This window comes from Dendrobates tinctorius, unplaced genomic scaffold, assembly GCF_039654945.1.
Source record: "Dendrobates tinctorius isolate UK_male_01 unplaced genomic scaffold, ASM3965494v1 ptg000083l, whole genome shotgun sequence".
NCBI lineage: Eukaryota > Metazoa > Chordata > Amphibia > Anura > Dendrobatidae > Dendrobates > Dendrobates tinctorius.
Genome location: NW_027361751.1, coordinates 22,475,871 through 22,500,488, shown reverse-complemented (window position 1 = coordinate 22,500,488; position 24,618 = coordinate 22,475,871). Strand labels below are relative to the sequence as shown.

The 24,618-nt window shown below is 48.5% G+C and overlaps 1 protein-coding gene and 1 long non-coding RNA gene across 7 annotated transcripts in view; one reads left to right on the top strand and one right to left on the bottom strand.

Moving 5' to 3' along the window:
• Window positions 1-6,507: 6,507 nt before the first annotated feature.
• Window positions 6,508-19,399, bottom strand: LOC141097158 (uncharacterized). 2 transcript variants are annotated; one of them, XR_012233862.1, is made up of 3 exons: window positions 19,265-19,399; window positions 12,387-13,743; window positions 6,508-7,594 (listed from the first exon to the last, which is right to left on the bottom strand). It is a non-coding gene; the product is annotated as an uncharacterized lncRNA (long non-coding RNA). The 2 variants fall into 2 exon arrangements; XR_012233863.1 differs by lacking the exon at window positions 19,265-19,399 and adding an exon at window positions 18,970-19,011.
• A 152-nt stretch (window positions 19,400-19,551) lies between these two features.
• MAST4 (microtubule associated serine/threonine kinase family member 4) overlaps window positions 19,552-24,618 on the top strand; it is a 699,637-nt gene continuing 694,570 nt past the window's right edge. For all 5 annotated transcript variants that reach the window (XM_073584205.1, XM_073584199.1, XM_073584201.1 and 2 more), the window contains exon 1: window positions 19,552-19,776. In XM_073584205.1, the coding sequence (XP_073440306.1) occupies window positions 19,552-19,776 (225 nt within the window). The remainder of the gene's footprint in view (window positions 19,777-24,618) is intronic.

Below are 24,618 nucleotides of genomic sequence, written 5' to 3'. Positions count from 1 at the left end.
CATGGCTTTGCAAAATGGAGTGATAGCCTTCCTTATTCAAAATCCCTTTTGCCTTGTACAAATCTCCCACTTTACCAACACCAAAGCCACCCCAGACCATCACATTACCTCCACCATGTTTGACAGATGGCATCAGGCACTCTTCCAGCATCTTTTCAGTTGTTCTGCGTGATCCAAACACCTCAAACTTGAATTCATCTGTCCATAACACTATTTTCCAATCTTCCTCTGTCCAATGTCTGTGTTCTTTTGCCTATACTAATCTTTTATTTTCCTTTTATTAGCCAGTCTCAGATATGGCTTTTTCTTTGCCACTCTGCCCTGAAGGCCAGCATCCCGGAGTCGCCTCTTCACTCTACACATTGACACTGGCGTTTTGTGCGTACTATTTAATGAAGCTGCCAGGTGAGGACCTGTGAGGTGTCGATTTCTCAAACTACAGACTCTAATGTACTTGTTGCTCAGTTGTGCAGCGGGGCCTCCCACTTCTCTTTCTACTCTGGTTAGAGCCGGTTTGTGCTCTCCTCTGAAGGAAGTAGTACATACTGTTGTAGGAAATCTTCAGTTTGGCAATTTCTAGCTTGGAATAGCCTTCATTTCTAAGAACAAGAATAGACTGTCGAGTTTCACATGAAAGTTCTTTTTTTCTGGCCATTTTGAGAGTTTAATGGAACCAACAAATGTAATGCTCCAGGGCGATTTCATGGTAACTTACGTTACATTCACAATCCAAAAACTGAGTTAATAATGGCTACAGACTGTTCTTTGAAGGCAGGCACAAAAATGAGTGAATGTATATTGTACATTAAACTATTCTCAATAGATTTCAACACAGTTTGATTTTTCAACAATACAAATTAAATACAAAATACAGTGTTACTTGGTAACTTACGTTACACAAAAAGGAAAGGCAAATGTCCATATCATGAGACTGCAGAATTTTCTGTTGGTAAAGAGGGGAGAAGCACTATTTTTATTATATTAACCCCTTAGCGACAGAGCCAGTTTGCAGCTTAATGACCAGGCCAATTTTTACAATTCTGACCACTGTCCCTTTATGAGGTTATAACTCTGGAACGCTTTAATGGATCCTGCTGATTCTGATTCATGTTAGTGGTAAAATTTCTTCGATAAGTCTTGTGTTTATTTATGAAAAAAAACAAATATGGCAAAAAAATTTTAAATTTTGCAATTTTAAAACTTTAAATTTTTATGCCCTTAAAACAGAGAGATGTGTCACAAATTTCTTAATAAATAACATTTCCCACATGTCTACTTTACATCAGCACAATTTTGGATGCAAAATTTTTTTTTGTTAGGAAGTTAAGGGTTAAAAGTTGACCAGCGATTTCTCATTTTTACAACAAAATTTACAAAGCCATTTTTTTTTTTTTTTTAGGGACCACATCATATTTAAAGTCATTTTGAGGGGTGTACATGACAGAAAATACCCAAAAGTGGCACCATTCTAAAAACTAGACCCCTCAAGGTGCTTAAAACCACATTCAAGAAGTTTATTAACCCTTTAAGTGCTTCACAGGAACGAAAGCAATGTGGATGGAAAAAATTAACATTTAACTTTTTTTGGGAAAAAAATTACTTCAGAACCAATTTTTTTTATTTTCACAAGTGTTAAAAGAGAAAATCAACCACAAAATTTGTTGCACAATTTCTCCTGAATACGCTGATACCCCATATGTGGGGGTAAACCCCTTTTTCAGCACGCGGCAGAGCTCGCAAGGGATGGAGCACCGTTTGACTTTTTCAACGCAGAATTGGCTGGAATTAAGATCGGATGCCATGTTGCGTTCGGAGAGCCCTTAATGTGCCTAAACAGTGGAAAACTCCAACAAGTGACCCCATTTTGGAAACTAGACCCATTAAGGAACTTATCTAGATGTGTGGTGAGCACTTTGAACCTTCAAGTGCTTCACAGAAGTTTATAACGTAGAGCCGTGAAAATAAGAAATCCATTTTTTTTTCCACAAAAATGATCTTTTTGCCCCCAAATTTTTATTTTTACAAGGGTAACAGGAGAAATCATACCCCCACAGTTATTATGCGATTTGTCCTGAGTACGCTGATACCCCATATGTGGGGAGGAACCACTGTTTGGGTGCATGGGAGAGCTTGGAAGGGAAGGAGTGCCATTTTGGAATGCAGACTTTGATGGAATGGTCTGCGGGCATCATGTTGCGTTTGCAGAGCCCCTGATGGGCCTAAACAGTGGAAACCCCCAACAAGTGACTCCATTTTGGAAACTAGACCCATGAAGGAGCTTATCTAGATGTGTGGTGAGCACTTTGAACCTTCAAGTGCTTCACAGAAGTTTATAACGTAGAGCCGTGAAAATAAGAAATCCATTTTTTTTCCACAAAAATGATCTTTTCACCCCCAAATTTTTATTTTTACAAGGGTAACAGGAGAAATCATACCCCCACAGTTATTATGCGATTTGTCCTGAGTACGCCGATACCCCATATGTGGGGAGGAACCACTGTTTGGGTGCATGGGAGAGCTCGGAAGGGAAGGAGTGCCATTTTGGAATGCAGACTTTGATGGAATGGTCTGCAGGCATCATGTTGCGTTTGCAGAGCCCCTGATGGGCCTAAACAGTGGAAACCCCCCACAAGTGACCCCATTTTGGAAATTAGACCCCCTAAGGAACTTATCTAGATGTGTGGTGAGCACTTTGAACCCCCAAGCGCGTCACAGAAGTTTATAAACGCAGAGCCGTGAAAATAAAAAGTCTTTTATTTCCACAAAAGTGATTTTTTAGACCCCAATTTTTAGACCCCCAAAGTTGGTAAATAGTGGAAACCCCTCAATTCTTGCTCCAACCCTAACCCCAACACACCCCTAACCCTAATCCCAACCCTAACCCTAGTTCGCCCTAACCCTAGCCCTAACCCTTAACCCTAGCCCAACCCTAACCCTAGCCCAACCCTAACCCTTAACCCTAGCCCAACCCTAACCCTAGCCTAGCCCTAGCCTAACCCTAGCCTAACCCTAACCCTAGCCTAACCCTAGCCCAACCCTAACCCTAGCCCAGCCCTAACCCTAGCCTAACCTAACCCTAGCCTAACCCTAGCCTAACCCTAACCCTAGCCTAACCTAACCCTAGCCTAACCCTAGCCTAACCCTAACCGTAGCCTAACCCTTAAGGAAAACTGAAAAAAAAAATATTTTTTTTTATTTCATTGTGTGCGCCTATATAAGGGGGTGATAAACGGGGGGGTTATGTACTATTTTTATTATTTTGATCACTATGATCGTTTATCATAGTGATCAAAATAATGAATGGAATCTGCCAGCCGGAGCCAGCAGATTCCCGGCGGGCGCACTGCGCATGCGCCCGCCATTTTCAAGATGGCGGCGCCCATCGGATGACGCCGGCGGGCGCGGGACCACCGGGAGGGGACGGAGGACAAGGGAGAGGTACCGGGAGGGGATCGGGGACCCTATTTCTCTATCCTCTGATGTGCGATCACATCAGAGGAAAGAGAAATTAAATGTAAAATCGCGGCTTTTTTATTTTTTTGCGGTCGCCGTTATAGGGTTAATAACGGCGATCTCAAAAGCGGGGGTCGGTAAAAACCGACCGATTCATGTTCTCTGGGGTCTCGGCTACCCCTGGCAGCCGAGACCCCGGAGAAAATCAGACACTGGGGGGCGCTATTCACTTAAATCACAGCGCCGTGAATTAACGGCGCTGTGTTTTAAGTACCCTTAATTACCGCCGTTAAAAGGCGTATCGGCGGTCGTTAAGGGGTTAAAACACCATAGTCCAAGCAACTTTAACAAATCTATTTTAACCTCAAGTTAAATGCAACAGTTTTTATTACAAGAAATGTAGGTAGCTTACATTACAACACAATATAGTAACTTACGTTACAAAACAAGGAATGTGTTCAACTTTGTCAGTATTCATATTTGAGAAGGCAAACTGACTTTATTTAGACAAAACATAGGCTGCATGTGAATTCATTGGTGTGAACTACATATGTAGACTAAAATTTAGTATAAAAATGTAATCAATATTCGTACTTCAGTTGTCAACATTTTTGCAGAGTGGAAATTTTGATTACAAAATACAGCTGTTGATCAATTACATAATGTGGACTAAATTTTAATCTAGGCCTACATATGTGATCCAGTCCAGTGAATTCAGACACAGCTAATGAAGAATTTCAACAAGGATGTAAATTTGTGCTCACTTAACTTCCTGGCTAATCAAAAAATTCCCAAATGACCCTAGAACCCATTTACAGGGGAGGATTAACCTCTCTTAAAATTTGACATACATCATAATAAATTTCATCATCTTTAAACGGCCATTTCCAGGTATTTTTGTTGAGGAGAGCATTAAGATCAAATACTTAATTAACCTCAAGACATAAGAAATTAAGAGGAACTACCCAAAAAGTGTATTATCTCACCTTACATGAACTTTTTCAGATAAAAGTGTGACACTAAAGATGGCTGCCATTTCCTGTTTTTCACCACACACCATGTGCTCATGGATCTGGAATTTACTGTTTTCACACACCATGTGCTCCATGGATCCGCCCATGACGACGCCCACTCTGATGACCTCATGGACCAACCCAGCCGATGACCTCATGGATCCGCCCACTAACCAATGGAATACATCAGAACACTCCCATTTTAGAGTTAACCAAGCCCCTCACAGGGAATATATGAACCTATGTTTGCATCAATAAAGCTCTCTCTTGGAGCTGTGCCATAGCTTGATCATAGAGGTTACATCCGACTGTGTGGTGTGTTTCTTTTAGTGCGCACTGATCAATACCCTTTGGGCCAGGAGCAGGCAACTAGTGAACATTTCTTAATGTTCAACCTAACATTTTTATTCTTGCCATAGAGTTCCATGGTTTTCACTTTCATCTCATTGCGTGCAACCTCAGTAACCACTCCACGATACTTTCTGCCATCATACATAACTTCAACCCAGTCATCAACTTTGTATTCAATATCAGGGTACTTGCAGTTATTAGCATTGTAATAGACCATGTTTTAGTGGTTCTAAAGCCAATAAATTTGCCTGCAAAATACCCTATGGCATGAAATTTGGAAATTCCGTCAACAGGATTTGTATTACTTGCCAACTGCTTTAAATCCAGAGCCAAATTTCTGTATTCAATCTCAGTGTTGCTTAGGTCTAGGACCTCTACATTCTTAAGTTCGTTTTCAGCTTTGAAATTGAATTGAAAGGCAGGTAACTTACATTGAAAAGCTGAAATCACTTACATTACAATAAGTTTATTTCATACAGAAACTGTGAAACTTTTAGCAGCAACATGAAACTTAGTGAATAGTAAATACATTATGCAATATGCTTAGTTCTCAATCCTACAAAATTTTTTTATCTTTTTGGTAACTTACGTTACTAAGAAAATGTCTACAATGGATATGTGCAAAATTTCTGGTAAATAATCTTACAGAACCAAAGATATTATCGTATTTTGGTTTCCTAACAGTACTTCTTTTATATTTACTGAACTTAAGCTATGCATGTTGCTAGTTAATAGTAATCCACTTAACCATAGTTAGCCTGTTACTGTATGATTCCAGTAAGAACAGTAGGTGTTCACATGCAACCCTCTGCCATCTTGGAAATATATGGAATTCGAAATAAACAGTGTTGCCACCTTATGCCATGTGTAATGAAGTACCAACTTACAAAAATTTAACTATTTCCAAAATATTTGAAAATATTCCTTCTCAGCATGGAATCGCCCTCCAGATTCTAAACTAGCTCAAAGGAAGGTCAGGTTTATAGCGTCTCTAATCAGCCAAACTGTTTTCAGCTGTGCTAAAATACTTGCACAAGGGTTTTCAAGGGTATTCTAACCATCCATTAGCCTTCTTGCACAGTTAGCAAACAACATACCATAAGAACACTGGATTGAAGGTTGTTGGAAATGGGCCTCTATACACCTATGAAGATATTGCATTACAAACCAGCTAGAATAGTCATTTACCACATTAACAATGTATAGAGTGTATTCCTGAATCATTTAATGTTAGCTTCATTGGAAAAAAAAACTGCTTTTCGTTCAAAAATAAGGAAATTTCTAAGTGACCGTAAACTTTTGAACGGTAGTGTAAGTAAATAAGAGGGCCAAAAGATAATCTCATGAACATAGGACTTTATGTACCGTATTTTACAGACCATTAGACGCATCGGACCATAAGATGTTAGAGGAGGAAATTAGGAAAAATAAGACTGAAGCAAAAAATGTGGTCAGTTCTGTACTTACTATCCCCTATCCTGGTAAAAATGGTCCCCTCATCCCCATCTTGATACACATGGCCCCTCATCCCTATCCTGGTATGCATGGTTCCTCATCCCTATAATGGTATGCATGGCCCCATTATCCCTATCCTGATATGCAAAGACCCTCATTCCCATCCTGGTATGCATGGTCTTCTTGAAGGGTGACAGCAGGTACGCGGGATGCAGTGAAGAGCAGGAGGCAGAGCAAGGGTTAACAATAGATTTATGTAGCAGTAAAAATGAAAGTAACAGATAATGTCACTTACAGGGGCACGGGGGTTAACAAAACCAGCACAAATCACAGTATGACGGCAACAAGCAATGCACACTTCGGCAAAAAAAAAAAAAAAAAAAAAAAAAAAAGTACGCTTACGAACAAAAGGGCAGATTTATCAGTTTGGCACTCTCCCGACAGGGAAAGATTGCACGAGTCCTGGAAGATGACGCAGGTGGCGTGAAGTGGTGTGGTGATGATTCCGGCTGCAGTTGCCACACAGTCCAAGTCCTGTAGCGGTGCGCCTTAGTTCTTCCTGGCGACGAATCCAACTCCGGACATGAGGAGAGCCTCAGCTGCATCCCCCGGATCCTGGGGGCGAAACGCCGTATGCAAGGCCTGAAGTAACAGATGCACCCTTAAGTAGAGAGCGGTGAAGTGGCTCTGCGGTGACAGCCCCTCTGCCTTTGGATTGGAGACCTCGCGGCACGACGCGGGTCCCGATCGCTGCCATGGTAACCCCGATGTCGTCATGACGACATCCGGGTTACCAGAGCTAAGAAACTTCCTGTCATGCGCACTGCATGTCAGGATGTCTCTCAGGTCAATGGGCAGAAAGTGCAGCACTGACAGCTTCTACAGCATGCAGATGCTGCTTCATCTGCATGCTATAGAAGCGATCAGCCTGCAAAAAATGTTTGTCCCATAGTGGGACAAAGTGTAAAAGTCTGATTGAAGTTAAAACATTTTTTAAAAGAATTGTAAAAAAAAATATTAAAAAAAAAAAATAATATTTATTTTATCACTAAATAAATATTTGAATGAAAAAAAATCTAAAACAATAAAAGTACACATTTTTGGTATTGCTGCGTCCGTAATAACCCGACCTATAAAACTGTCCTTTAGTGAGCACTATAAAAAAAAAAAAAAAAAAAAAAAAAAAGGCAAAATGCAATGCTTTATCATACCATCAAACAAAAAGTGGAATAACATGCGATCAAAGAGATGGATATAAACATGGTACCGCTGAAAACATCATCTTGTCCCGCAAAAACCAAGCCCCCCGTAAAGCTCCATCACTGGAAAAATAAAAAAGTTATAGCTCTCAGAATAAAGTGATGCAAAAATAATTATTTTTTTATATAAAATAGTTTTTATAGCATAAAAGTGACGAAACATAAAAAATGATATAAATGAGGTATTGCTGTAATCATACTAACGCGAAGAATAAAACTGCTTTTTCAATTTTACCACCACCTGCAGCAGTACCATCGCTCTGACCCTCACCTGGAGCAGTGTCATTCCCTAGACCGGCTCTCCGTTCAGTCACCTGTAGCAGTGCCATCCTCCTGCCTGGCTCTCCCTTCCCTCACCTGTAGCAGTGCCATACTCCTGCCCGGCTCTTCCTTGCCTCACCTGTAGCAGTGCACCTCCTAACCGGCTCTCCCTTCCCACACCTTTAGCAGTGCCACCTCCTGCCCGACTCTCCCTTACCTCACCTCTAGCAGTACCACCAACCTGCTTGGCTTTCCCTTCCCTCACCTGTAGCGGTGCCACCTCCCACATCCCATTGCCATGCCATCCTCCTGCCCGGCTTTACCTTCCCTCAACTGTAGCACTGTCATCCTCTTGCACAGCTTTACCTTCCCTCACCTGCAGCAGTGCAATCCCCCAGCCCGGCTCTGTGCCCCTCAACTACAGCAGTACCATCTCTCTGACCCTCACCTGTAGCAGTGCCATCCCCCAGCCCGGCACTCCCTTCAGTCACCTGTAGCAGTGCCGTCCTCCTGCCTGGCTCTCCCTTCCCTCACCTGTAGCAGTGCTATCCCCCTGCTCGGCTTTCCCTTACCTGTAGCAGTGCCATCCTGTTTCCCGGCTCTCCCTTCCCTCACCTGTAGCAGTGCCATCCTCCTGCCCGGCTCTCCCTTCCCTCACCTGTAGCAGTGCCACCTCCAGCCCGGCTCTCCCTTCCCTCACCTGTAGCAGTGCCACCTCCTGCCCGGCTCTCCCTTCCCTCACCTGTAGCAGTGCCACCTCCCTGCCTGGCTCTCCCTTCCCTCACCTGTAGCGGTGCCACCTCCCTGCTCGGCTCTCCCTTCCCTCACCTGTAGCAGTGCCATCCCCCTGCCCGGCTCTTCCTTTCCTCACCTGCAGCAGTGCCATCCCCCTTCCCTAGACCGGCTCTCCGTTCAGTCACCTGTAGCAGTGCCATCCTCCTGCCCGGCTCTCCCTTCCCTCACCTGTAGCAGTGCCATCCTCCTGCCCGGCTTTACCTTCCCTCAACTGTAGCACTGTCATCCTCTTGCCCAGCTTTAACTTCCCTCACCTGCAGCAGTGCCATCCCCCTACCCGGCTCTGTGCCCCTCACCTGCAGCAGTACCCTCTCTCTGACCCTCACCTATAGCAGTGCCATCCCTCAGCCCGGCTCTCCCTTCCCTCATCAGTAGCAGTGCTATCCCCCTGCTCGGCTTTCCCTTCCCTTACCTGTAGCAGTGCCATCCTGTTTCCCGGCTCTCCCTTCCCTCACCTGTAGCAGTGCCATCCCCCTGCTCGGCTTTCCCTTCCCTCACCTGTAGCAGTGCCATCCTGTTTCCCGGCTCTCCCTTCCCTCACTTGTAGCAGTGCCATCCTCCTGCCCGGCTCTCCCTTCCCTCACCTGTAGTAGTGCCATCCTCCTGCCCGGCTCTCCCTTCCCTCACCTGTAGTAGTGCCATCCTCCTGCCCGGCTCTCCCTTCCCTCACCTGTAGCAGTGCCATCCTCCTGCCCGGCTCTCCCTTCCCTCACCTGTAGCAGTGCCACCTCCTGTCCGACTCTCCCTTCCCTCACCTGTAGCAGTGCCACCTCCTGCCCGACTCTCCCTTCTCTCACCTGTAGCAGTGCCATCCCCCTGCCCGGCTCTCCCTTCCCTCACCTGTAGCAGTGCCATGCCCCTGCCCGGCTCTCCCTTCCCTCACCTGTAGCAGTGCCATGCCCCTGCCTGGCTCTCCCTTCCCTCACCTGTAGCAGTGCCATCCCCCTGCCCGGCTCTCCCTTCCCTCACCTGTAGCAGTGCCATCCTCCTGCCCGGCTCTCCCTTCCCTCACCTGTAGCAGTGCCATCCTCCTGCCCGGCTCTCCCTTCCCTCACCTGTAGCAGTGCCATCCCCCTGCCCGGCTCTCCCTTCCCTCACCTGTTGCAGTGCCATCGTCCTGCCCGGCTCTCCCTTCCCTCACCTGTAGCAGTGCCATCCTCCTGCCTGGCTCTCCCTTCCCTTACCTGTAGCAGTGCCATCCTCCCGCCCGGCTCTCCCTTCCCTCACCTGTAGCAGTGCCATCTCCCTGCCCGGCTCTTCCTTCCCTCACCTGTAGCAGTGCCATCCTCCTGCCTGGCTCTTCCTTTCCTCACCTGTAGCAGTGCCATCCACATGTCCGGCTCTCCCTTCTCTCACCTGTAGCAGTTCCATCCTCCTGCCTGGCTCTCCCTTCCAGTATCTGTAGCAGTGCCATCCCCCTGCCCGGCTCTTCCTTCCTTCACCTGCAGCAGTGCCATCCCCCTTCCCTAGACCGGCTCTTCGTTCAGTCACCTGTAGCAGTGCCATCCTCCTGCCTGGCTCTCCCTTCCCTCACCTGTAGCAGTGCCATCAGGGCATTACTGCCCTTACTCCTGTATGGGGCCTGGTGAGCAGCAGTACACAGAGGGGCCCGCAGATCCAGGGCGCCGTTCTTGTGCTTCTGCTGATCGGGCCCCATCGTGCACTAAAATACTGTGTGCTGTGGCGCACACGTCGGCGCTGGGGCCTGGGAGCCTTCTCGAAGCTGTCCACAGCCGTTTTACCTTGACGGCTGCGTAGCTCCCTAAATATGGTATGGCCTCCTATATACAGTATGATATACCCACAAAGAGAGAGGGAAGTGCCAGATCAAATAATATAGATAGTTTATTGGTAAATATATTAAAATAGTTACAAAGAAACAGAAAAGTAGAGAACAAGGCAGAGTGAATACCAAGCAACAATATATATAGTAAAGTAAACCAGGTATATCAAGTAGTAAATTGTTAAGAGTCAGAAATAAACATACACTCAATAATTCAACAAAAAGTAGTCCTCTTTCCTTGCAACCACAGCACCAGGTATTATGTATATTCTAGCAGCATCTTGTCATCACGCAATGATATGTAACCTCTTGCTATCATAGCAAAGCACTTTGGCATATAGCACTTTCCTTAGCCCTTGTTGATATCTATATTGCTTATATATGCACTTTGGCACATGGCACTTTTTGTCTGCACATTTGTGTAAACTTTACCTCTGGTTAAGGCTTTTATTTGTGTAGCTCAGTTTCTTCACCCATATTTACACCATACCCACTTGGGTACTACTTTTTGTTGAATTATTGGGTGTTTGTTTATTTCTGGCTCTTAACAATTTGCTACTTGATATACCTGGTTTACTTTACTATATATATTGTTGCTTGATATTCACTCTGCATTGTTCTCTACTTTTGTTTCTTTGTAACTAAAGTAATATATTTACCAATAAACTATCTATATTTTATTATTTGGTCTGGCACTTCCCTCTTTTTGGGTATATTGTCTCCTTTTTGGAAGTCGACATGGACCATAAATTTAAACTCTTTTTTTGGATTTATATACAGTATGAGCCTGCACATAGCTCCCTATAAACAGTATGAGCCCGCACATAGCGTCCTATATACAGTATGAGTCTGCATATACCCTCCTGTATACAGTATGAGCCCCCATATAGTCTTCTATATACAATGTGAGCCCCCATGTTGCCTCATATTTACAGTGTGAGACAGATATATAGCCTCCTATATACAGTATGAACCTGCAAATAGCCTCATATTTAGTATGAGCCCGCACAAAGCCTCCAGTATCCAGTGTAAACCCCAATATAGCTTCCTAAATACGGTATGATCCCCCATATGGCCTCCTATATACAGTGTGAGCCACTTTGTAGCCTCCTATAGACCATGTGAGCCACACATATACTTCTATATGCAGTATGAGCCCATGCAATCTTGCAGAAAGTAGAAAGGCAGCACTCAGCGATTCCTTTAAAGTTAAAAGTCCTATACTTTAACCAATATGGAAACCCATTCAGCACTATAGCAGCGTGTAAAGGAAGACATGTGTGGAGACAGGTGGACCATGTGAGCCCATTTATAGCCTCCTTTGTACAAAGTGAGTCCGCACATAGCCTCCTTTATACAGCGTGAGCCTCCACATAGCCTCCTATATGTACGAGCCCCTATATGCAGTGTGAGCACTTATGAAGCCACCTGTATAGATTGTGAGCCCCCGTATAGCATGCTATACACAGTATGAGCCCCCATATAGCCTTCTACATACAGGATCAACCTACACATAGCCTCCTGTATACAGTATGAGCCCCCATATAGCATGTGAACCCTCATATATCCTCCTATATACAGCATGACTCGCACATAGCCTCCTATATACAATGTGACTCCTCATGTAACCTCCTATGTACAGTATGTGCACGCACACAACATCCTATATACAGTGTGTGCCCCCTTATAGCGTCCTATATCTAACCTCAATGACCTCTGTATCATTCATTCGCTATGGGACTGCTCTGTACTAAGGGAATTATTGTGCGTTTTATACATCAAATCTGTAGATGCGATCACTAATCAGACTTTGGTTAGGGCAACTTCAAAATTTAAGAATGATAATGGTCCTGCCTAGTGACAAGTTTATTTTACAGGCTTCAAGAGAAAGGCAGAATGCCAGTCATTCAAGGGTTAATTCTTTTGACCACTAGGCGGGACTTTATAGCCAATGAAACAACAGTATTAAACATCTGTGGTAACTATGGCAACTGTGCTGATGTCACAAACACATACCTCTATGATACAGGAGAAGATTCCAGAACCACCAGTCATTCAGCCGTATGAGGAGCCGTGCTTGATGTGTCTGGAGACTTGGAGCTTCATCACTCCACAATGGGAGGAAGGGGACACCGCCTAGCCAGCCATAGCGCCTAGCCAGCCAGATCAGCCATACCGCCTAGCCAGCCAGATCAATGGGGTGACAGATGTTGCAGCCAGATCTCCCTCACGTCCGGTGCTCGCCGCCTTCACCTTTATGTGTACGGCCTGGAGAGGTCGCATTAGGCTTCTCCATAACAAATATGACGCAATGTACAAATTCTGGTACAATTTGCTGTTGCATATTGGCATAAACCTTCTAAGCCCAAGGGAAGGGCAGTCCTGCAGCCATGGTTCCCTAGAGGTTTCCTCCACAGGGGGTTTTTCCTCTCCTGAGTGCTGAAGGATGATTCTTCGTGAGTCGGGGGTTCTGCCATTTTCAGTGTCTTTTTCATAGTAATTGGCTGATTCTAAATTTCAGACACTGAATGAAATAATAATAATGAGATTTGGAATAAAATTCACTCAATTTAACATCCAATAAAAGTGTTTTGTGTGTTTCTTTCACAATCTTGGGTTGGTGGGATTCTCTTGGGTATCTGGATCCAGCATCTATGATCAAGCCATGCAGCCAGATATGGAGTTGGAGCAATTTTAACCCTGTCCTGGAAGACAGGACTGAGCAGAGATGACAACGTGTTACTGCACAATTAGCACAAGTTCACACTCAGATTCAGATAATGGGGGTAGTGGACAATGCATAAGCCTTTTAATGATTTGATGCTTAGATATCATTGGAACCACATGTAATTTTCCAGAGATCCTCGTTTGGCACTCTATAACAATTTACATTTTAATATCAGTTTTGCTTTATTTCCAGGAATTCCTGTAATTGCAACCCTTTCACTTAGTCCTGGCTTACGTCTGTAATATTTCCATCTCTGTACTGTCCTCTCCATGCACTAAAGCCAGAACTGGTCGAATCAACCAGTGTTTTTTTCAATGACACTTTTAACAAGATCAATTTCTGTTTTCTTTCTATCATGGATCATACCTCACTTGCTGCTGAAAACTGACATTGAGCCCCCAGTCATATTTACTGCAAGCATCGACTCTTGTGTATTCAATGCTGTAAGTTTTGTAATGATATCTGTCTCATAGTTGCACCAATCTTCCTGTAACATGTATAGAACGAGATTGGATGTTAATAATACACATTATTATGACTACAATTCTTTACACACTCACTAGTTCCGTGGATTTTGGATGGGACAACACGGCACATGAATGACCATTGATCCATTCGAACACTTTACCGCACACTTCACCGGTCCTAGAGGTGTGACAACCAGAAATCAAATATTTATCCTCGATGCTGTGAATATCGGACAATCCCTTTAACTGACTAGTAAAATGCAAGCAGTAGGCTAGGTAAATTTTAAGTGAATAAACAATTTCTACAGAATGATGGTACAGTCAGGGCTGATAGTGTTGGCACCCTTGAAAATGTTCCAGAAAATGAAGTATTCCTCCCAGAAAATTATTGCAATTACACATTTTGTTGTAGATAAGTTAATTTCCTTTGTGTGTATTGGAACTTCTTGAAAAAACAGAGGAAAAAAAGGCAATTTGGAAATAATTTCACACAAAACCCCCAAAATGGCCAGGACAAAATTGTTTGTACTTTTTCTAAAAATTGTGGCTAATCGACTGTTTTCAAACTTGTGATGGTTGTTCAAAATCACCTGTGGCAAGTAACATGTGGAGACAATATGAAACACCTGAAACCAGATAAAAAGGTCGGAAGTTGACACAGTCTTTGCATTGTGTGTCTCTGTGCCACACTAAGCATGGAGAACAGAAAGAAGAGAACTGTGAGGACTTGAGAACCAAAATTGTTGAAAGATATCAACAATCTCAAGGTTACAAGTCCAGCTCCAAAGATCTTGATCAGGCCCGGATTGGGCACAGGGCCGCCATCAGGGCATTACTGCCATGACTATCGTATGGGGCCCGGCGGGCAGAGGGGGCCCGCATCGGGACCGGTCTCCTCTCTGCTCACCGGGCCCCTACCGGCAGGTAAACTGGGCCCTGGCTAGCGGCGCTGCGGGCGACAGCTAAACGCTATTGACATGCGGGCCCGGCGGCCCGCACGTCAATAGTTAACAGCTGCCAGCCAATTGGAGGCTGCCAGCTAACGTCACCACAGCGCGCACCTCGCCGGCGTCTGACGTCGGTATCAGTCGCCGGCTAGAGCACGCTGCAGCGTGGAGGGAGCCTTGCCCGCGGCTGGACCGGGGCCACTGCCGGCCAGGTAAGGAGAACTTTTTTTTTTTTTTTTGAAGCGGCGATCCAGGGGACACGGGGGCAGAGTGCTGGACACGGGGGCAGAGTGCTGGACACGGGGGCAGAGTGCTGGACACGGGGGCAGAGTGCTGGACACGGGGGCAGAGTGCTGGACACGGGGGCAGAGTGCTGGACACGGGGGCAGAGTGCTGGACACGGGGGCAGAGTGCTGGACACGGGGGCAGAGTGCTGGACACGGGGGCAGAGTGCTGGACACGGGGGCAGAGTGCTGGACACGGGGGCAGAGTGCTGGACACGGGGGCAGAGTGCTGGACACGGGGCATGACTGGAGACAGATCGCACAGGATCATGGGGCAGAATGGATACGATGGAGATCAGATGGGGCAGAATGGATACTCATGAGAGCAGGATGGGAGAACATATTGCTGAAGCCAGGAATGAGACACACTGGGGTCAGGATGGGTGATATTATTACCATAGGGGCTAATTAAGGGATAGTATTACTGCAGTGATGTATTTAATTTTTTGAGGATACTGTTTTAATTGGGGGGGCGGTCCTGTTACTGTGTAGAGCGACACTATGTTGCCTTTTTTTCTTCATGTGATGTAATGAAGAAGTTGTGAAAAAATAAGTAATGTGTTCTGCAAGCGGAGCTCTAGATAACCGTGTTATTTCCTGCAGAGACGAGACTTGGCTGGAAGACGTGATGGCGATCTGTGCTGGATGAATGAAAAGCAAGGATGAAGGGCTTCACCTAGAGACGTCACTGGTGAGTTAGTGTTTTACCTGTACATTGACACTATACATTGTATACTATATATACAGGGGTCCTGTGTATAATGTCACCAGTGATCACGGTGTTACCTGTGCATTATATACAGAGCTCCTGTGTATAATGTCATTGATCACTATATTACCTGTACACAGACACTGCATACTAAATACAGATCTCCTGTGTATAATGCCACTTATGGTGATAGTATTATATTTTTTTATTAATTATCAGTATTGTAGTATTCAGTCACCATGTGGTGGTAATATGTGGTCTGGGCACGGTGCGGTGGTATTTTTCCCTTGGGTGTACAATTATTTGGTCACTTTGGTGGTAATATGTGGTCTGGGCATGGTGCGGTGGTATTTGTTCCTTGTATGTGATATTATTTGGTCACTATGGTAGTAATATGTAGTCTGGTCATGGTGTGGCGGTATTTGTTCCTTGCATGTGATATTATTGGTCATTTTAAAAATTGAAAAATAAATAAAAATATACCTAAAATGTATTGCATATTTTAATAAATATTTAATACGTTACAGTAGAGTAGGGCCTGGCCAAAAGTGTCTACCGTGTTATGGTGGCGTCTTAAAAAAAATCTCTTGTCCAAAGCAAAAGCTGCAGACTATATGTGTGATTTGGTGATGGGAACTGTTAATGCGTGATAGGTGAGAAGTGGAGTTTTTCCAAGAGAGAGTGGAGGGACGGTGAACAGTTTGAGGGGTGGAGGCGGGGCTGGGTGGAGCCTGGGCGGAGTCTCAAGGGGGCCCCGAAAATTTTGCCAGTATGGGGCCCCGAAATTCCTAGTGGCAGCCCTGAGTGCCATCCTCCCGCCCGGCTCTCCCTTCCCTCACCTGTAGCAGTGCCATCCTCCCGCCCGGCTCTCCCTTCCCTCATCTGTAGCAGTGCCACCTCCTGCCCGTCTCTCCCTTCCCTCACCTGTAGCAGTGCCATCCTGTTTCCCGGCTCTCCCTTCCCTCACCTGTAGCAGTGCCACCTCCTGCCCGTCTCTCCCTTCCCTCACCTGTAGCAGTACCATCCTGTTTCCCGGCTCTCCCTTCCCTCACCTGTAGTAGTGTCATCCCCCTGCCCGGCTCTCCCTTCCCTCACCTGTAGCAGTGCCATCCCCCTGACCGGCTCTCCCTTCCCTCACCTGTAGCAGTGCCATCCTCCTGCCCGTCTCTCCCTTCCCTCACCTGTAGTAGTGACATCCCCCTGCACGGCTCTCCCTTCCCTCACCTGTAGCAGTGCCATCCTCCTGCCCGCGTCTCCCTTCCCTCACCTGTAGCAGTGCCATCCTCCTGCCCGGCTCTCCCTTCCCTCACCTGTAGTAGTGTCATCCCCCTGCCCGGCTCTCCCTTCCCTCACCTGTAGCAGTGCCATCCCCCTGCCCGCGTCTCCCTTCCCTCACCTGTAGCAGTGCCATCCTGTTTCCCGTCTCTCCCTTCCCTCACCTGTAGCAGTGCCACCTCCTGCCCGGCTCTCCCTTCCCTCACCTGTAGCAGTGCCACCCCCTGCCCGGCTCTCCCTTCCCTCACCTGTAGCAGTGCCACCTCCTGCCCGGCTCTCCCTTCCCTCACCTGTAGCAGTGCCACCTCCTGCCCGGCTCTCCCTTCCCTCACCTGTAGCAGTGCCATCCTCCCGCCCGGCTCTCCCTTCCCTCACCTGTAGAAGTGCCATCCCCCTGCCCGGCTCTCCCTTCCCTCACCTGTAGCAGTGCCATCCCCCTGCCCGGCTCTTCCTTCCCTCACCTGTAGCAGTGCCACCTCCTGCCCGGCTCTCCCTTCCCTCACCTGTAGCAGTGCCACCCCCTGCCCGGCTCTCCCTTCCCTCACCTGTAGCAGTGCCACCTCCTGCCCGGCTCTCCCTTCCCTCACCTGTAGCAGTGCCACCTCCTGCCCGGCTCTCCCTTCCCTCACCTGTAGCAGTGCCACCTCCTGCCCGGCTCTCCCTTCCCTCACCTGTAGCAGTGCCATCCCCCTGCCCGGCTCTCCCTTCCCTCACCTGTAGCAGTGCCACCTCCCGCCCGGCTCTCCCTTCCCTCACCTGTAGCAGTGCCACCTCCCGCCCGGCTCTCCCTTCCCTCACCTGTAGCAGTGCCACCTCCCGCCCGGCTCTCCCTTCCCTCACCTGTAGCAGTGCCACCTCCCGCCCGGCTCTCCCTTCCCTCACCTGTAGCAGTGCCACCTCCCGCCCGGCTCTCCCTTCCCTCACCTGTAGCAGTGCCACCTCCCGCCCGGCTCTCCCTTCCCTCACCTGTAGCAGTGCCACCTCCCGCCCGGCTCTCCCTTCCCTCACCTGTAGCAGTGCCACCTCCCGCCCGGCTCTCCCTTCCCTCACCTGTAGCAGTGCCACCTCCCGCCCGGCTCTCCCTTCCCTCACCTGTAGCAGTGCCACCTCCCGCCCGGCTCTCCCTTCCCTCACCTGTAGCAGTGCCACCTCCCGCCCGGCTCTCCCTTCCCTCACCTGTAGCAGTGCCACCCCCTGCCCGGCTCTCCCTTCCCTCACCTGTAGCAGTGCCACCTCCTGCCCGGCTCTCCCTTCCCTCACCTGTAGCAGTGCCACCTCCTGCACGGCTCTCCCTTCCCTCACCTGTAGCAGTGCCATCCCCCTGCCCGGCTCTCCCTTCCCTCACCTGTAGCAGTGCCACCTCCTGCCCGGCTCTCCCTTCCCTCACCTGTAGCAGTGCCACCTCCCGCCCGGCTCTCCCTTCCCTCACCTGTAGCAGTGCCACCTCCCGCCCGGCTCTCCCTTCTCTCACCTGTAGCAGTGCCACCCCCTGCCCGGCTCTCCCTTCCCTCACCTGTAGCAGTGCCACCTCCTGCCCGGCTCTCCCTTCCCTCACCTGTAGCAGTGCCACCTCCTGCCCGGCTCTCCCTTCCCTCACCTGTAGCAGTGCCACCTCCTGCCCGGCTCTCCCTTCCCTCACCTGTAGCAGTGCCATCCCCCTGCCCGGCTCTCCCTTCCCTCACCTGTAGCAGTGCCACCTCCCGCCCGGCTCTCCCTTCCCTCACCTGTAGCAGTGCCACCTCCCGCCCGGCTCTCCCTTCCCTCACCTGTAGCAGTGCCACCTCCCGCCCGGCTCTCCCTTCCCTCACCTGTAGCAGTGCCATCCCCCTGCCCGGCTCTCCCTTCCCTCACCTGTAGCAGTGCCACCTCCCGCCCGGCTCTCCCTTCCCTCACCTGTAGCAGTGCCACCTCCCGCCCGGCTCTCCCTTCCCTCACCTGTAGCAGTGCCATCCCCCTGCCCGGCTCTCCCTTCCCTCACCTGTAGCAGTGCCACCTCCCGCCCGGCTCTCCCTTCCCTCACCTGTAGCAGTGCCACCTCCCGCCCGGCTCTCCCTTCCCTCACCTGTAGCAGTGCCACCTCCCGCCCGGCTCTCCCTTCCCTCACCTGTAGCAGTGCCATCCCCCTGCCCGGCTCTCCCTTCCCTCACCTGTAGCAGTGCCATCTCCTGCCTGGCTCTCCCTTCCCTCACCTGTAGCAGTGCCATCTCCCGCCCGGCTCTCCCTTCCCTCACCTGTAGCGGTGCCACCTCCTGCCCGGCTCTCCCTTCCCTCACCTGTAGCAGTGCCACCTCCCGCCCGGCTCTCCCTTCCCTCACCTGTAGCAGTGCCACCTCCCGCCCGGCTCTCCCTTCCCTCACCTGTAGCAGTGCCATCCCCCTGCCCGGCTCTCCCTTCCCTCACCTGTAGCAGTGCCACCTCCTGCCCGGCTCTCCCTTCCCTCACCTGTAGCAGTGCCACCTCCCGCCCGGCTCTCCCTTCCCTCACCTGCCGCTCAGGTGCTGCTCCGCTTCCCTCGGAGACTTGTTGCTCGCACCGCCCCCAGGTGCCGTGCTCATTGGCTGCCGGAGCCGCGGGTTGGAGCGGGTTCCCCGCACGCCCGGGAGAGGTGGAGCGGTGGCGTCCAGTTGTGGCTTTGCAGAGGCAGAAAGGTGGGAGCCGCAGTCCGCATCTCCCGGGGATGGCGAGGGGGACACCGGCTCTCAGCCCTCATATATAGCCTATGCCGGCACCTGCGGCCGCCTCTCAGCGCAGGAAGCGCACACTCCGGGGAGATGGACGGCAAAGTTTCCGAGGGAGCGGACACCTCCTCCTCTTCATCACTTTCCTCCTCCGGATCGCAGACCCTGTCAGAGGGAGAGATGAAGGCGTCTAGTGGGGGGAGCAGCACCGACTGCGACTCTGAGGGTCCACACCTCACACTGGAGGAGGAGGCGGGAAGACGTGGAGGGGAGACAGGACGGCAGTGCGCGGGGGAGCAGGACGAGGCGGACGAGGAGGTGAGCGCTGCCCGTGGCCTGGGGGTATGGTGTGTGTGTGGACTGTGTATGGTGTGTGTGTGGACTGTGTATGGTGTGTGTGTGTGGACTGTGTATGGTGTGTGTGTGTGGACTGTGTATGGTGTGTGTATGGACTGTGTATGGTGCTATGGTGTGTGTGTATGGACTATGTATGGACTGTGTATGGACTGTGTATGGTGTGTGTGTGTGGACTGTGTATGGTGTGTGTATGGACTATGTATGGACTGTGTATGGACTGTGTATGGTGTGTGTGTGTGGACTGTGTATGGTGTGTGTGTGGACTGTGTATGGTGTGTGTATGGACTGTGTATGGTGCTATGGTGTGTGTGTATGGACTATGTATGGACTGTGTATGGACTGTGTATGGTGTGTGTGTATGGACTGTGTATGGTGTGTGTGTGTGTGGACTGTGTATGGTGTGTGTGTGTGGACTGTGTATGGTGTGTGTGTGTGGACTGTGTATGGTGTGTGTGTGGACTGTGTATGGTGTGTGTGTGGACTGTGTATGGTGTGTGTGTGGACTGTGTATGGTGTGTGTGTGGACTGTGTATGGTGTGTGTGTGGACTGTGTATGGTGTGTGTGTGGACTGTGTATGGTGTGTGTGTGTGTGGACTGTGTATGGTGTGTGTGTGTGTGGACTGTGTATGGTGTGTGTGTGTGTGGACTGTGTATGGTGTGTGTGTGTGTGGACTGTGTATGGTGTGTGTGTGTGTGGACTGTGTATGGTGTGTGTGTGGACTGTGTATGGTGTGTGTGTGTGTGGACTGTGTATGGTGTGTGTGTGTGTGTGTGTGGACTGTGTATTGTGTGTGTGGACTGTGTATTGTGTGTGTGTGGACTGTGTATGGTGTGTGTGTGGACTGTGTATGGTGTGTGTGTGTGTGTGGACTGTGTATGGTGTGTGTGTGTGTGGACTGTGTATGGTGTGTGTGTGTGTGGACTGTGTATGGTGTGTGTGTGTGTGGACTGTGTATGGTGTGTGTGTGGACTGTGTATGGTGTGTGTGTGGACTGTGTATGGTGTGTGTGTGGACTGTGTATGGTGTGTGTGTGTGTGTGTGTGTGGACTGTGTATTGTGTGTGTGTGGACTGTGTATTGTGTGTGTGTGGACTGTGTATTATGTGTGTGTGGACTGTGTATGGTGTGTGTGTGGACTGTGTATGGTGTGTGTGTGTGTGGACTGTGTATGGTGTGTGTGTGTGTGTGGACTGTGTATGGTGTGTGTGTGTGTGGACTGTGTATGGTGTGTGTGTGTGTGGACTGTGTATGGTGTGTGTGTGTGTGGACTGTGTATGGTGTGTGTGTGTGTGGACTGTGTATGGTGTGTGTGTGTGTGGACTGTGTATGGTGTGTGTGTGTGTGGACTGTGTATGGTGTGTGTGTGTGTGGACTGTGTATGGTGTGTGTGTGTGTGGACTGTGTATGGTGTGTGTGTGTGTGGACTGTGTATGGTGTGTGTGTGTGTGGACTGTGTATGGTGTGTGTGGACTGTGTATGGTGTGTGTGTGTGTGGACTGTGTATGGTGTGTGTGTGTGTGGACTGTGTATGGTGTGTGTGTGTGTGTGGACTGTGTATGGTGTGTGTGTGTGTGTGGACTGTGTATGGTGTGTGTGTGTGTGTGGACTGTGTATGGTGTGTGTGTGTGTGTGGACTGTGTATGGTGTGTGTGTGTGTGTGGACTGTGTATGGTGTGTGTGTGTGTGTGGACTGTGTATGGTGTGTGTGTGTGTGTGGACTGTGTATGGTGTGTGTGTGTGTGTGGACTGTGTATGGTGTGTGTGTGTGTGTGGACTGTGTATGGTGTGTGTGTGTGTGTGGACTGTGTATGGTGTGTGTGTGTGTGTGGACTGTGTATGGTGTGTGTGTGTGTGTGGACTGTGTATGGTGTGTGTGTGTGTGTGGACTGTGTATGGTGTGTGTGTGTGTGTGGACTGTGTATGGTGTGTGTGTGTGTGTGGACTGTGTATGGTGTGTGTGTGTGTGTGGACTGTGTATGGTGTGTGTGTGTGTGTGGACTGTGTATGGTGTGTGTATGGACTGTGTATGGTGCGTGTGTGTATGGACTGTGTATGGTGCGTGTGTGTATGGACTGTGTATGGTGCGTGTATGGACTATTTACGGTGTGTGTACCTACTGTGTGTGTGTGTGTACTATATATACTTGTGTATGTTCCTAATGTACGTGTGTATATATACATTATGTAGGGGCTAGTATACACAGTGTATGTTTCTATCCCTATGGTTTGTGCACCTGTATATATTTGTAGTGTATTTCCATGGCTCCCCCATAGTCTACACTGCATTCTTATGTCGATGTTTGTCCCCTAAAGAGCTTGCAATCTAATTTCCAAATGTTACCGTGTGCACCATATGTATATGATCATGTATGCAAGTGAGGTGCTGAAATATTCAAATATATGAGCTCCGATAGATTATATATATCTATATATTATATCTATCACCAACATATTCCGCAGCGCTGTACACGTTGCAGTCCGTCGCCAGTCTCTTTTTCTTATAGACCTCACTGTGTAATTTCGGTCTCTCGCGCCTCACATCCTGTGCCCATCTGTATACTTATATACACACACGTGGAGACCCGGGCATGATGGTAGCGATCAGCCGGACGTGAGTGAGTGTCGTCTGGCCGGTGTTTGTGCCAAGGTAAATATCTGCATGGCGGCTCGTGTGCTTGGCATTGCGATGTGCTCGTGTCATATACACACTGTGATCCGGACCTGGGAGCTCCACATATTCTCACTGACTTTCCGCCTTTTTGTGACAGTGGCTCCTGTGGTCCCAAAGTGATGTTATGTCACTGTGCGTTGCAGATGGTTGACGGTGGCTGTGTAGTCTATGGGACGCTCCGTGCTCTTGGCATGCTGTGCTGGCCATACACGTGGTGGAGCGTGGCGCCGTCCTTCATCTTTGTCAGTGTTGATCAGAATTGCAGATTGGGCTAACCCCACCTCTGTGCGACATGTAGACAGCGAGGTGATGTTATACGGAGGAACGTGGCGCTGCCGGCCGCTCATTACACTATATGAAGTGCTGAGTGACGAGGCTGGAGATCCGGCTTCTGTGCGCAACCTGTGTTGTGATTTGCGATGTGTAAGTTATTCCGTCCCTGTCTCACCGCGCTGTAAAATCTGAAATAGAATTTCAGTCAATGTGACCCCAGGTGAGAAAGTGTTGTGTTCCATGACTTTGATAAATGCTGTTGTCAGGGAGCGTAAATGTTCTCCGTGATGGCGGACGGGATTCGTCTCCAGTGCAAAAAAAAAAATGACCTTTCCCAGCAGCCGGGATTAAGAGAAATGGAAACTTATCAAATATTAATTCGTTACTTTCAAAATGTTGAAAGAAAGTTTTTCTTTTCTATAAATGTTGACGGACCTTGGGATTTACTGGACGAGAGAACAAATATTCTATCACCTTCCATGTTGTAGACTGGTATGAAACGGCCGTAATATGCAGAACTGAGAGTCTAGATACAGCTGCCACCTGTGAACCCCCTGCAGTTGGGCTGGACCACACTTAGATTAGCTTAGGTTGCTCTGCTAATGTGAATACTGTTCAATAGAAATCGGGGGATCAAATGATGCCGCAGAAATACACTTTTGTACAGATTTTGGCCTCTGCTACACTGCAACTTTTCATAGCGCTGCCGATCTGATGTTTAAAGATTTGGCTGGAGTCCAAAGAAGTACAATGCGTTGTATGCAATTCGAGGGACTGCAGCTGCCATTTAATGGTTAAAACCGATCCGTAGCGCTACAAAAAGTCACAGTGTTCCCCTAAGGCTATGGCTACACAGTGACGTGTAGATTGCAGTATTGCATGGCGACATCACATCTAATCATTTCCTAAGGTGTCACATTCTAACGTGTCGTGCCAGGGACAGCGTGGCCATAACATCAGAGAGTACTGTGCCAAGCAAGCTACAAGAATCCATCTGGGTTTGACTTTTAGAGACTTGTTGGTAACGGTACCCTGCGGTTCACGATACAACCCCATTCACCTCCTTAGAGTGTTCTTAGAAAACTGTGGCCCCATCCTAAAACATGGATAGAAAATCCAACACCGTTCGATACATTGATATCTGTGTCACAGTAGGTTGCAATGCAACAATATAGGAAATCGCTAAATCCAGTGTCGGAACGAGGCGCTCCGCTCATATGTCGCTTTGTATGTAGCCTTAGCCTAACTGTGGTGGTCGCAAGTCTGTGGCAACGGAGTCATGTCTGACATCAATGCAAGTCGCATGAAACTTCTTACAGCCAAATCACATCTCCAAAATAGTTGTGCGACAAAGTCCCAGACAAATTTCCCAAATGTTTTTGGTCCCAATAATTGCCCGAGAATGGCGGGCACACCTCCTACATCACTAGAAATAAGAGCCCGCGGCACGATGCTGAGGAGTTGGCTTCTGTAACTTGGTATCCCACCTCGGAATACATCATTCTATGGCCTGGATTTGGCTTTCTGGATAGATTGAAGCTCGGGGGAGAAGGAGGATGATCCCTGTCAGTTTTTGGGCCTGGATCCTCTCCAGAATCCTCCTCAAAACCACTTGGAGAACTTACTGATTTCTATGGGAAATCTATACTGTTCATAAGCGCCCCCTGACCTGACTGACACTTGCTCTTCATTGGGGCCACTGTCAGTCAAGGCCTGGGGTGCGGTAACTTAAATGGGGACACTGCCGGGGAAAATACAGGTCATTACTAAGTGCAGGCGCCGGACAGGTTAGTAACGCTGTTCACCTACAGATTAACCCCATATGTGCAGGGTAATAGTGGTTTTTTTATGGTGACAGG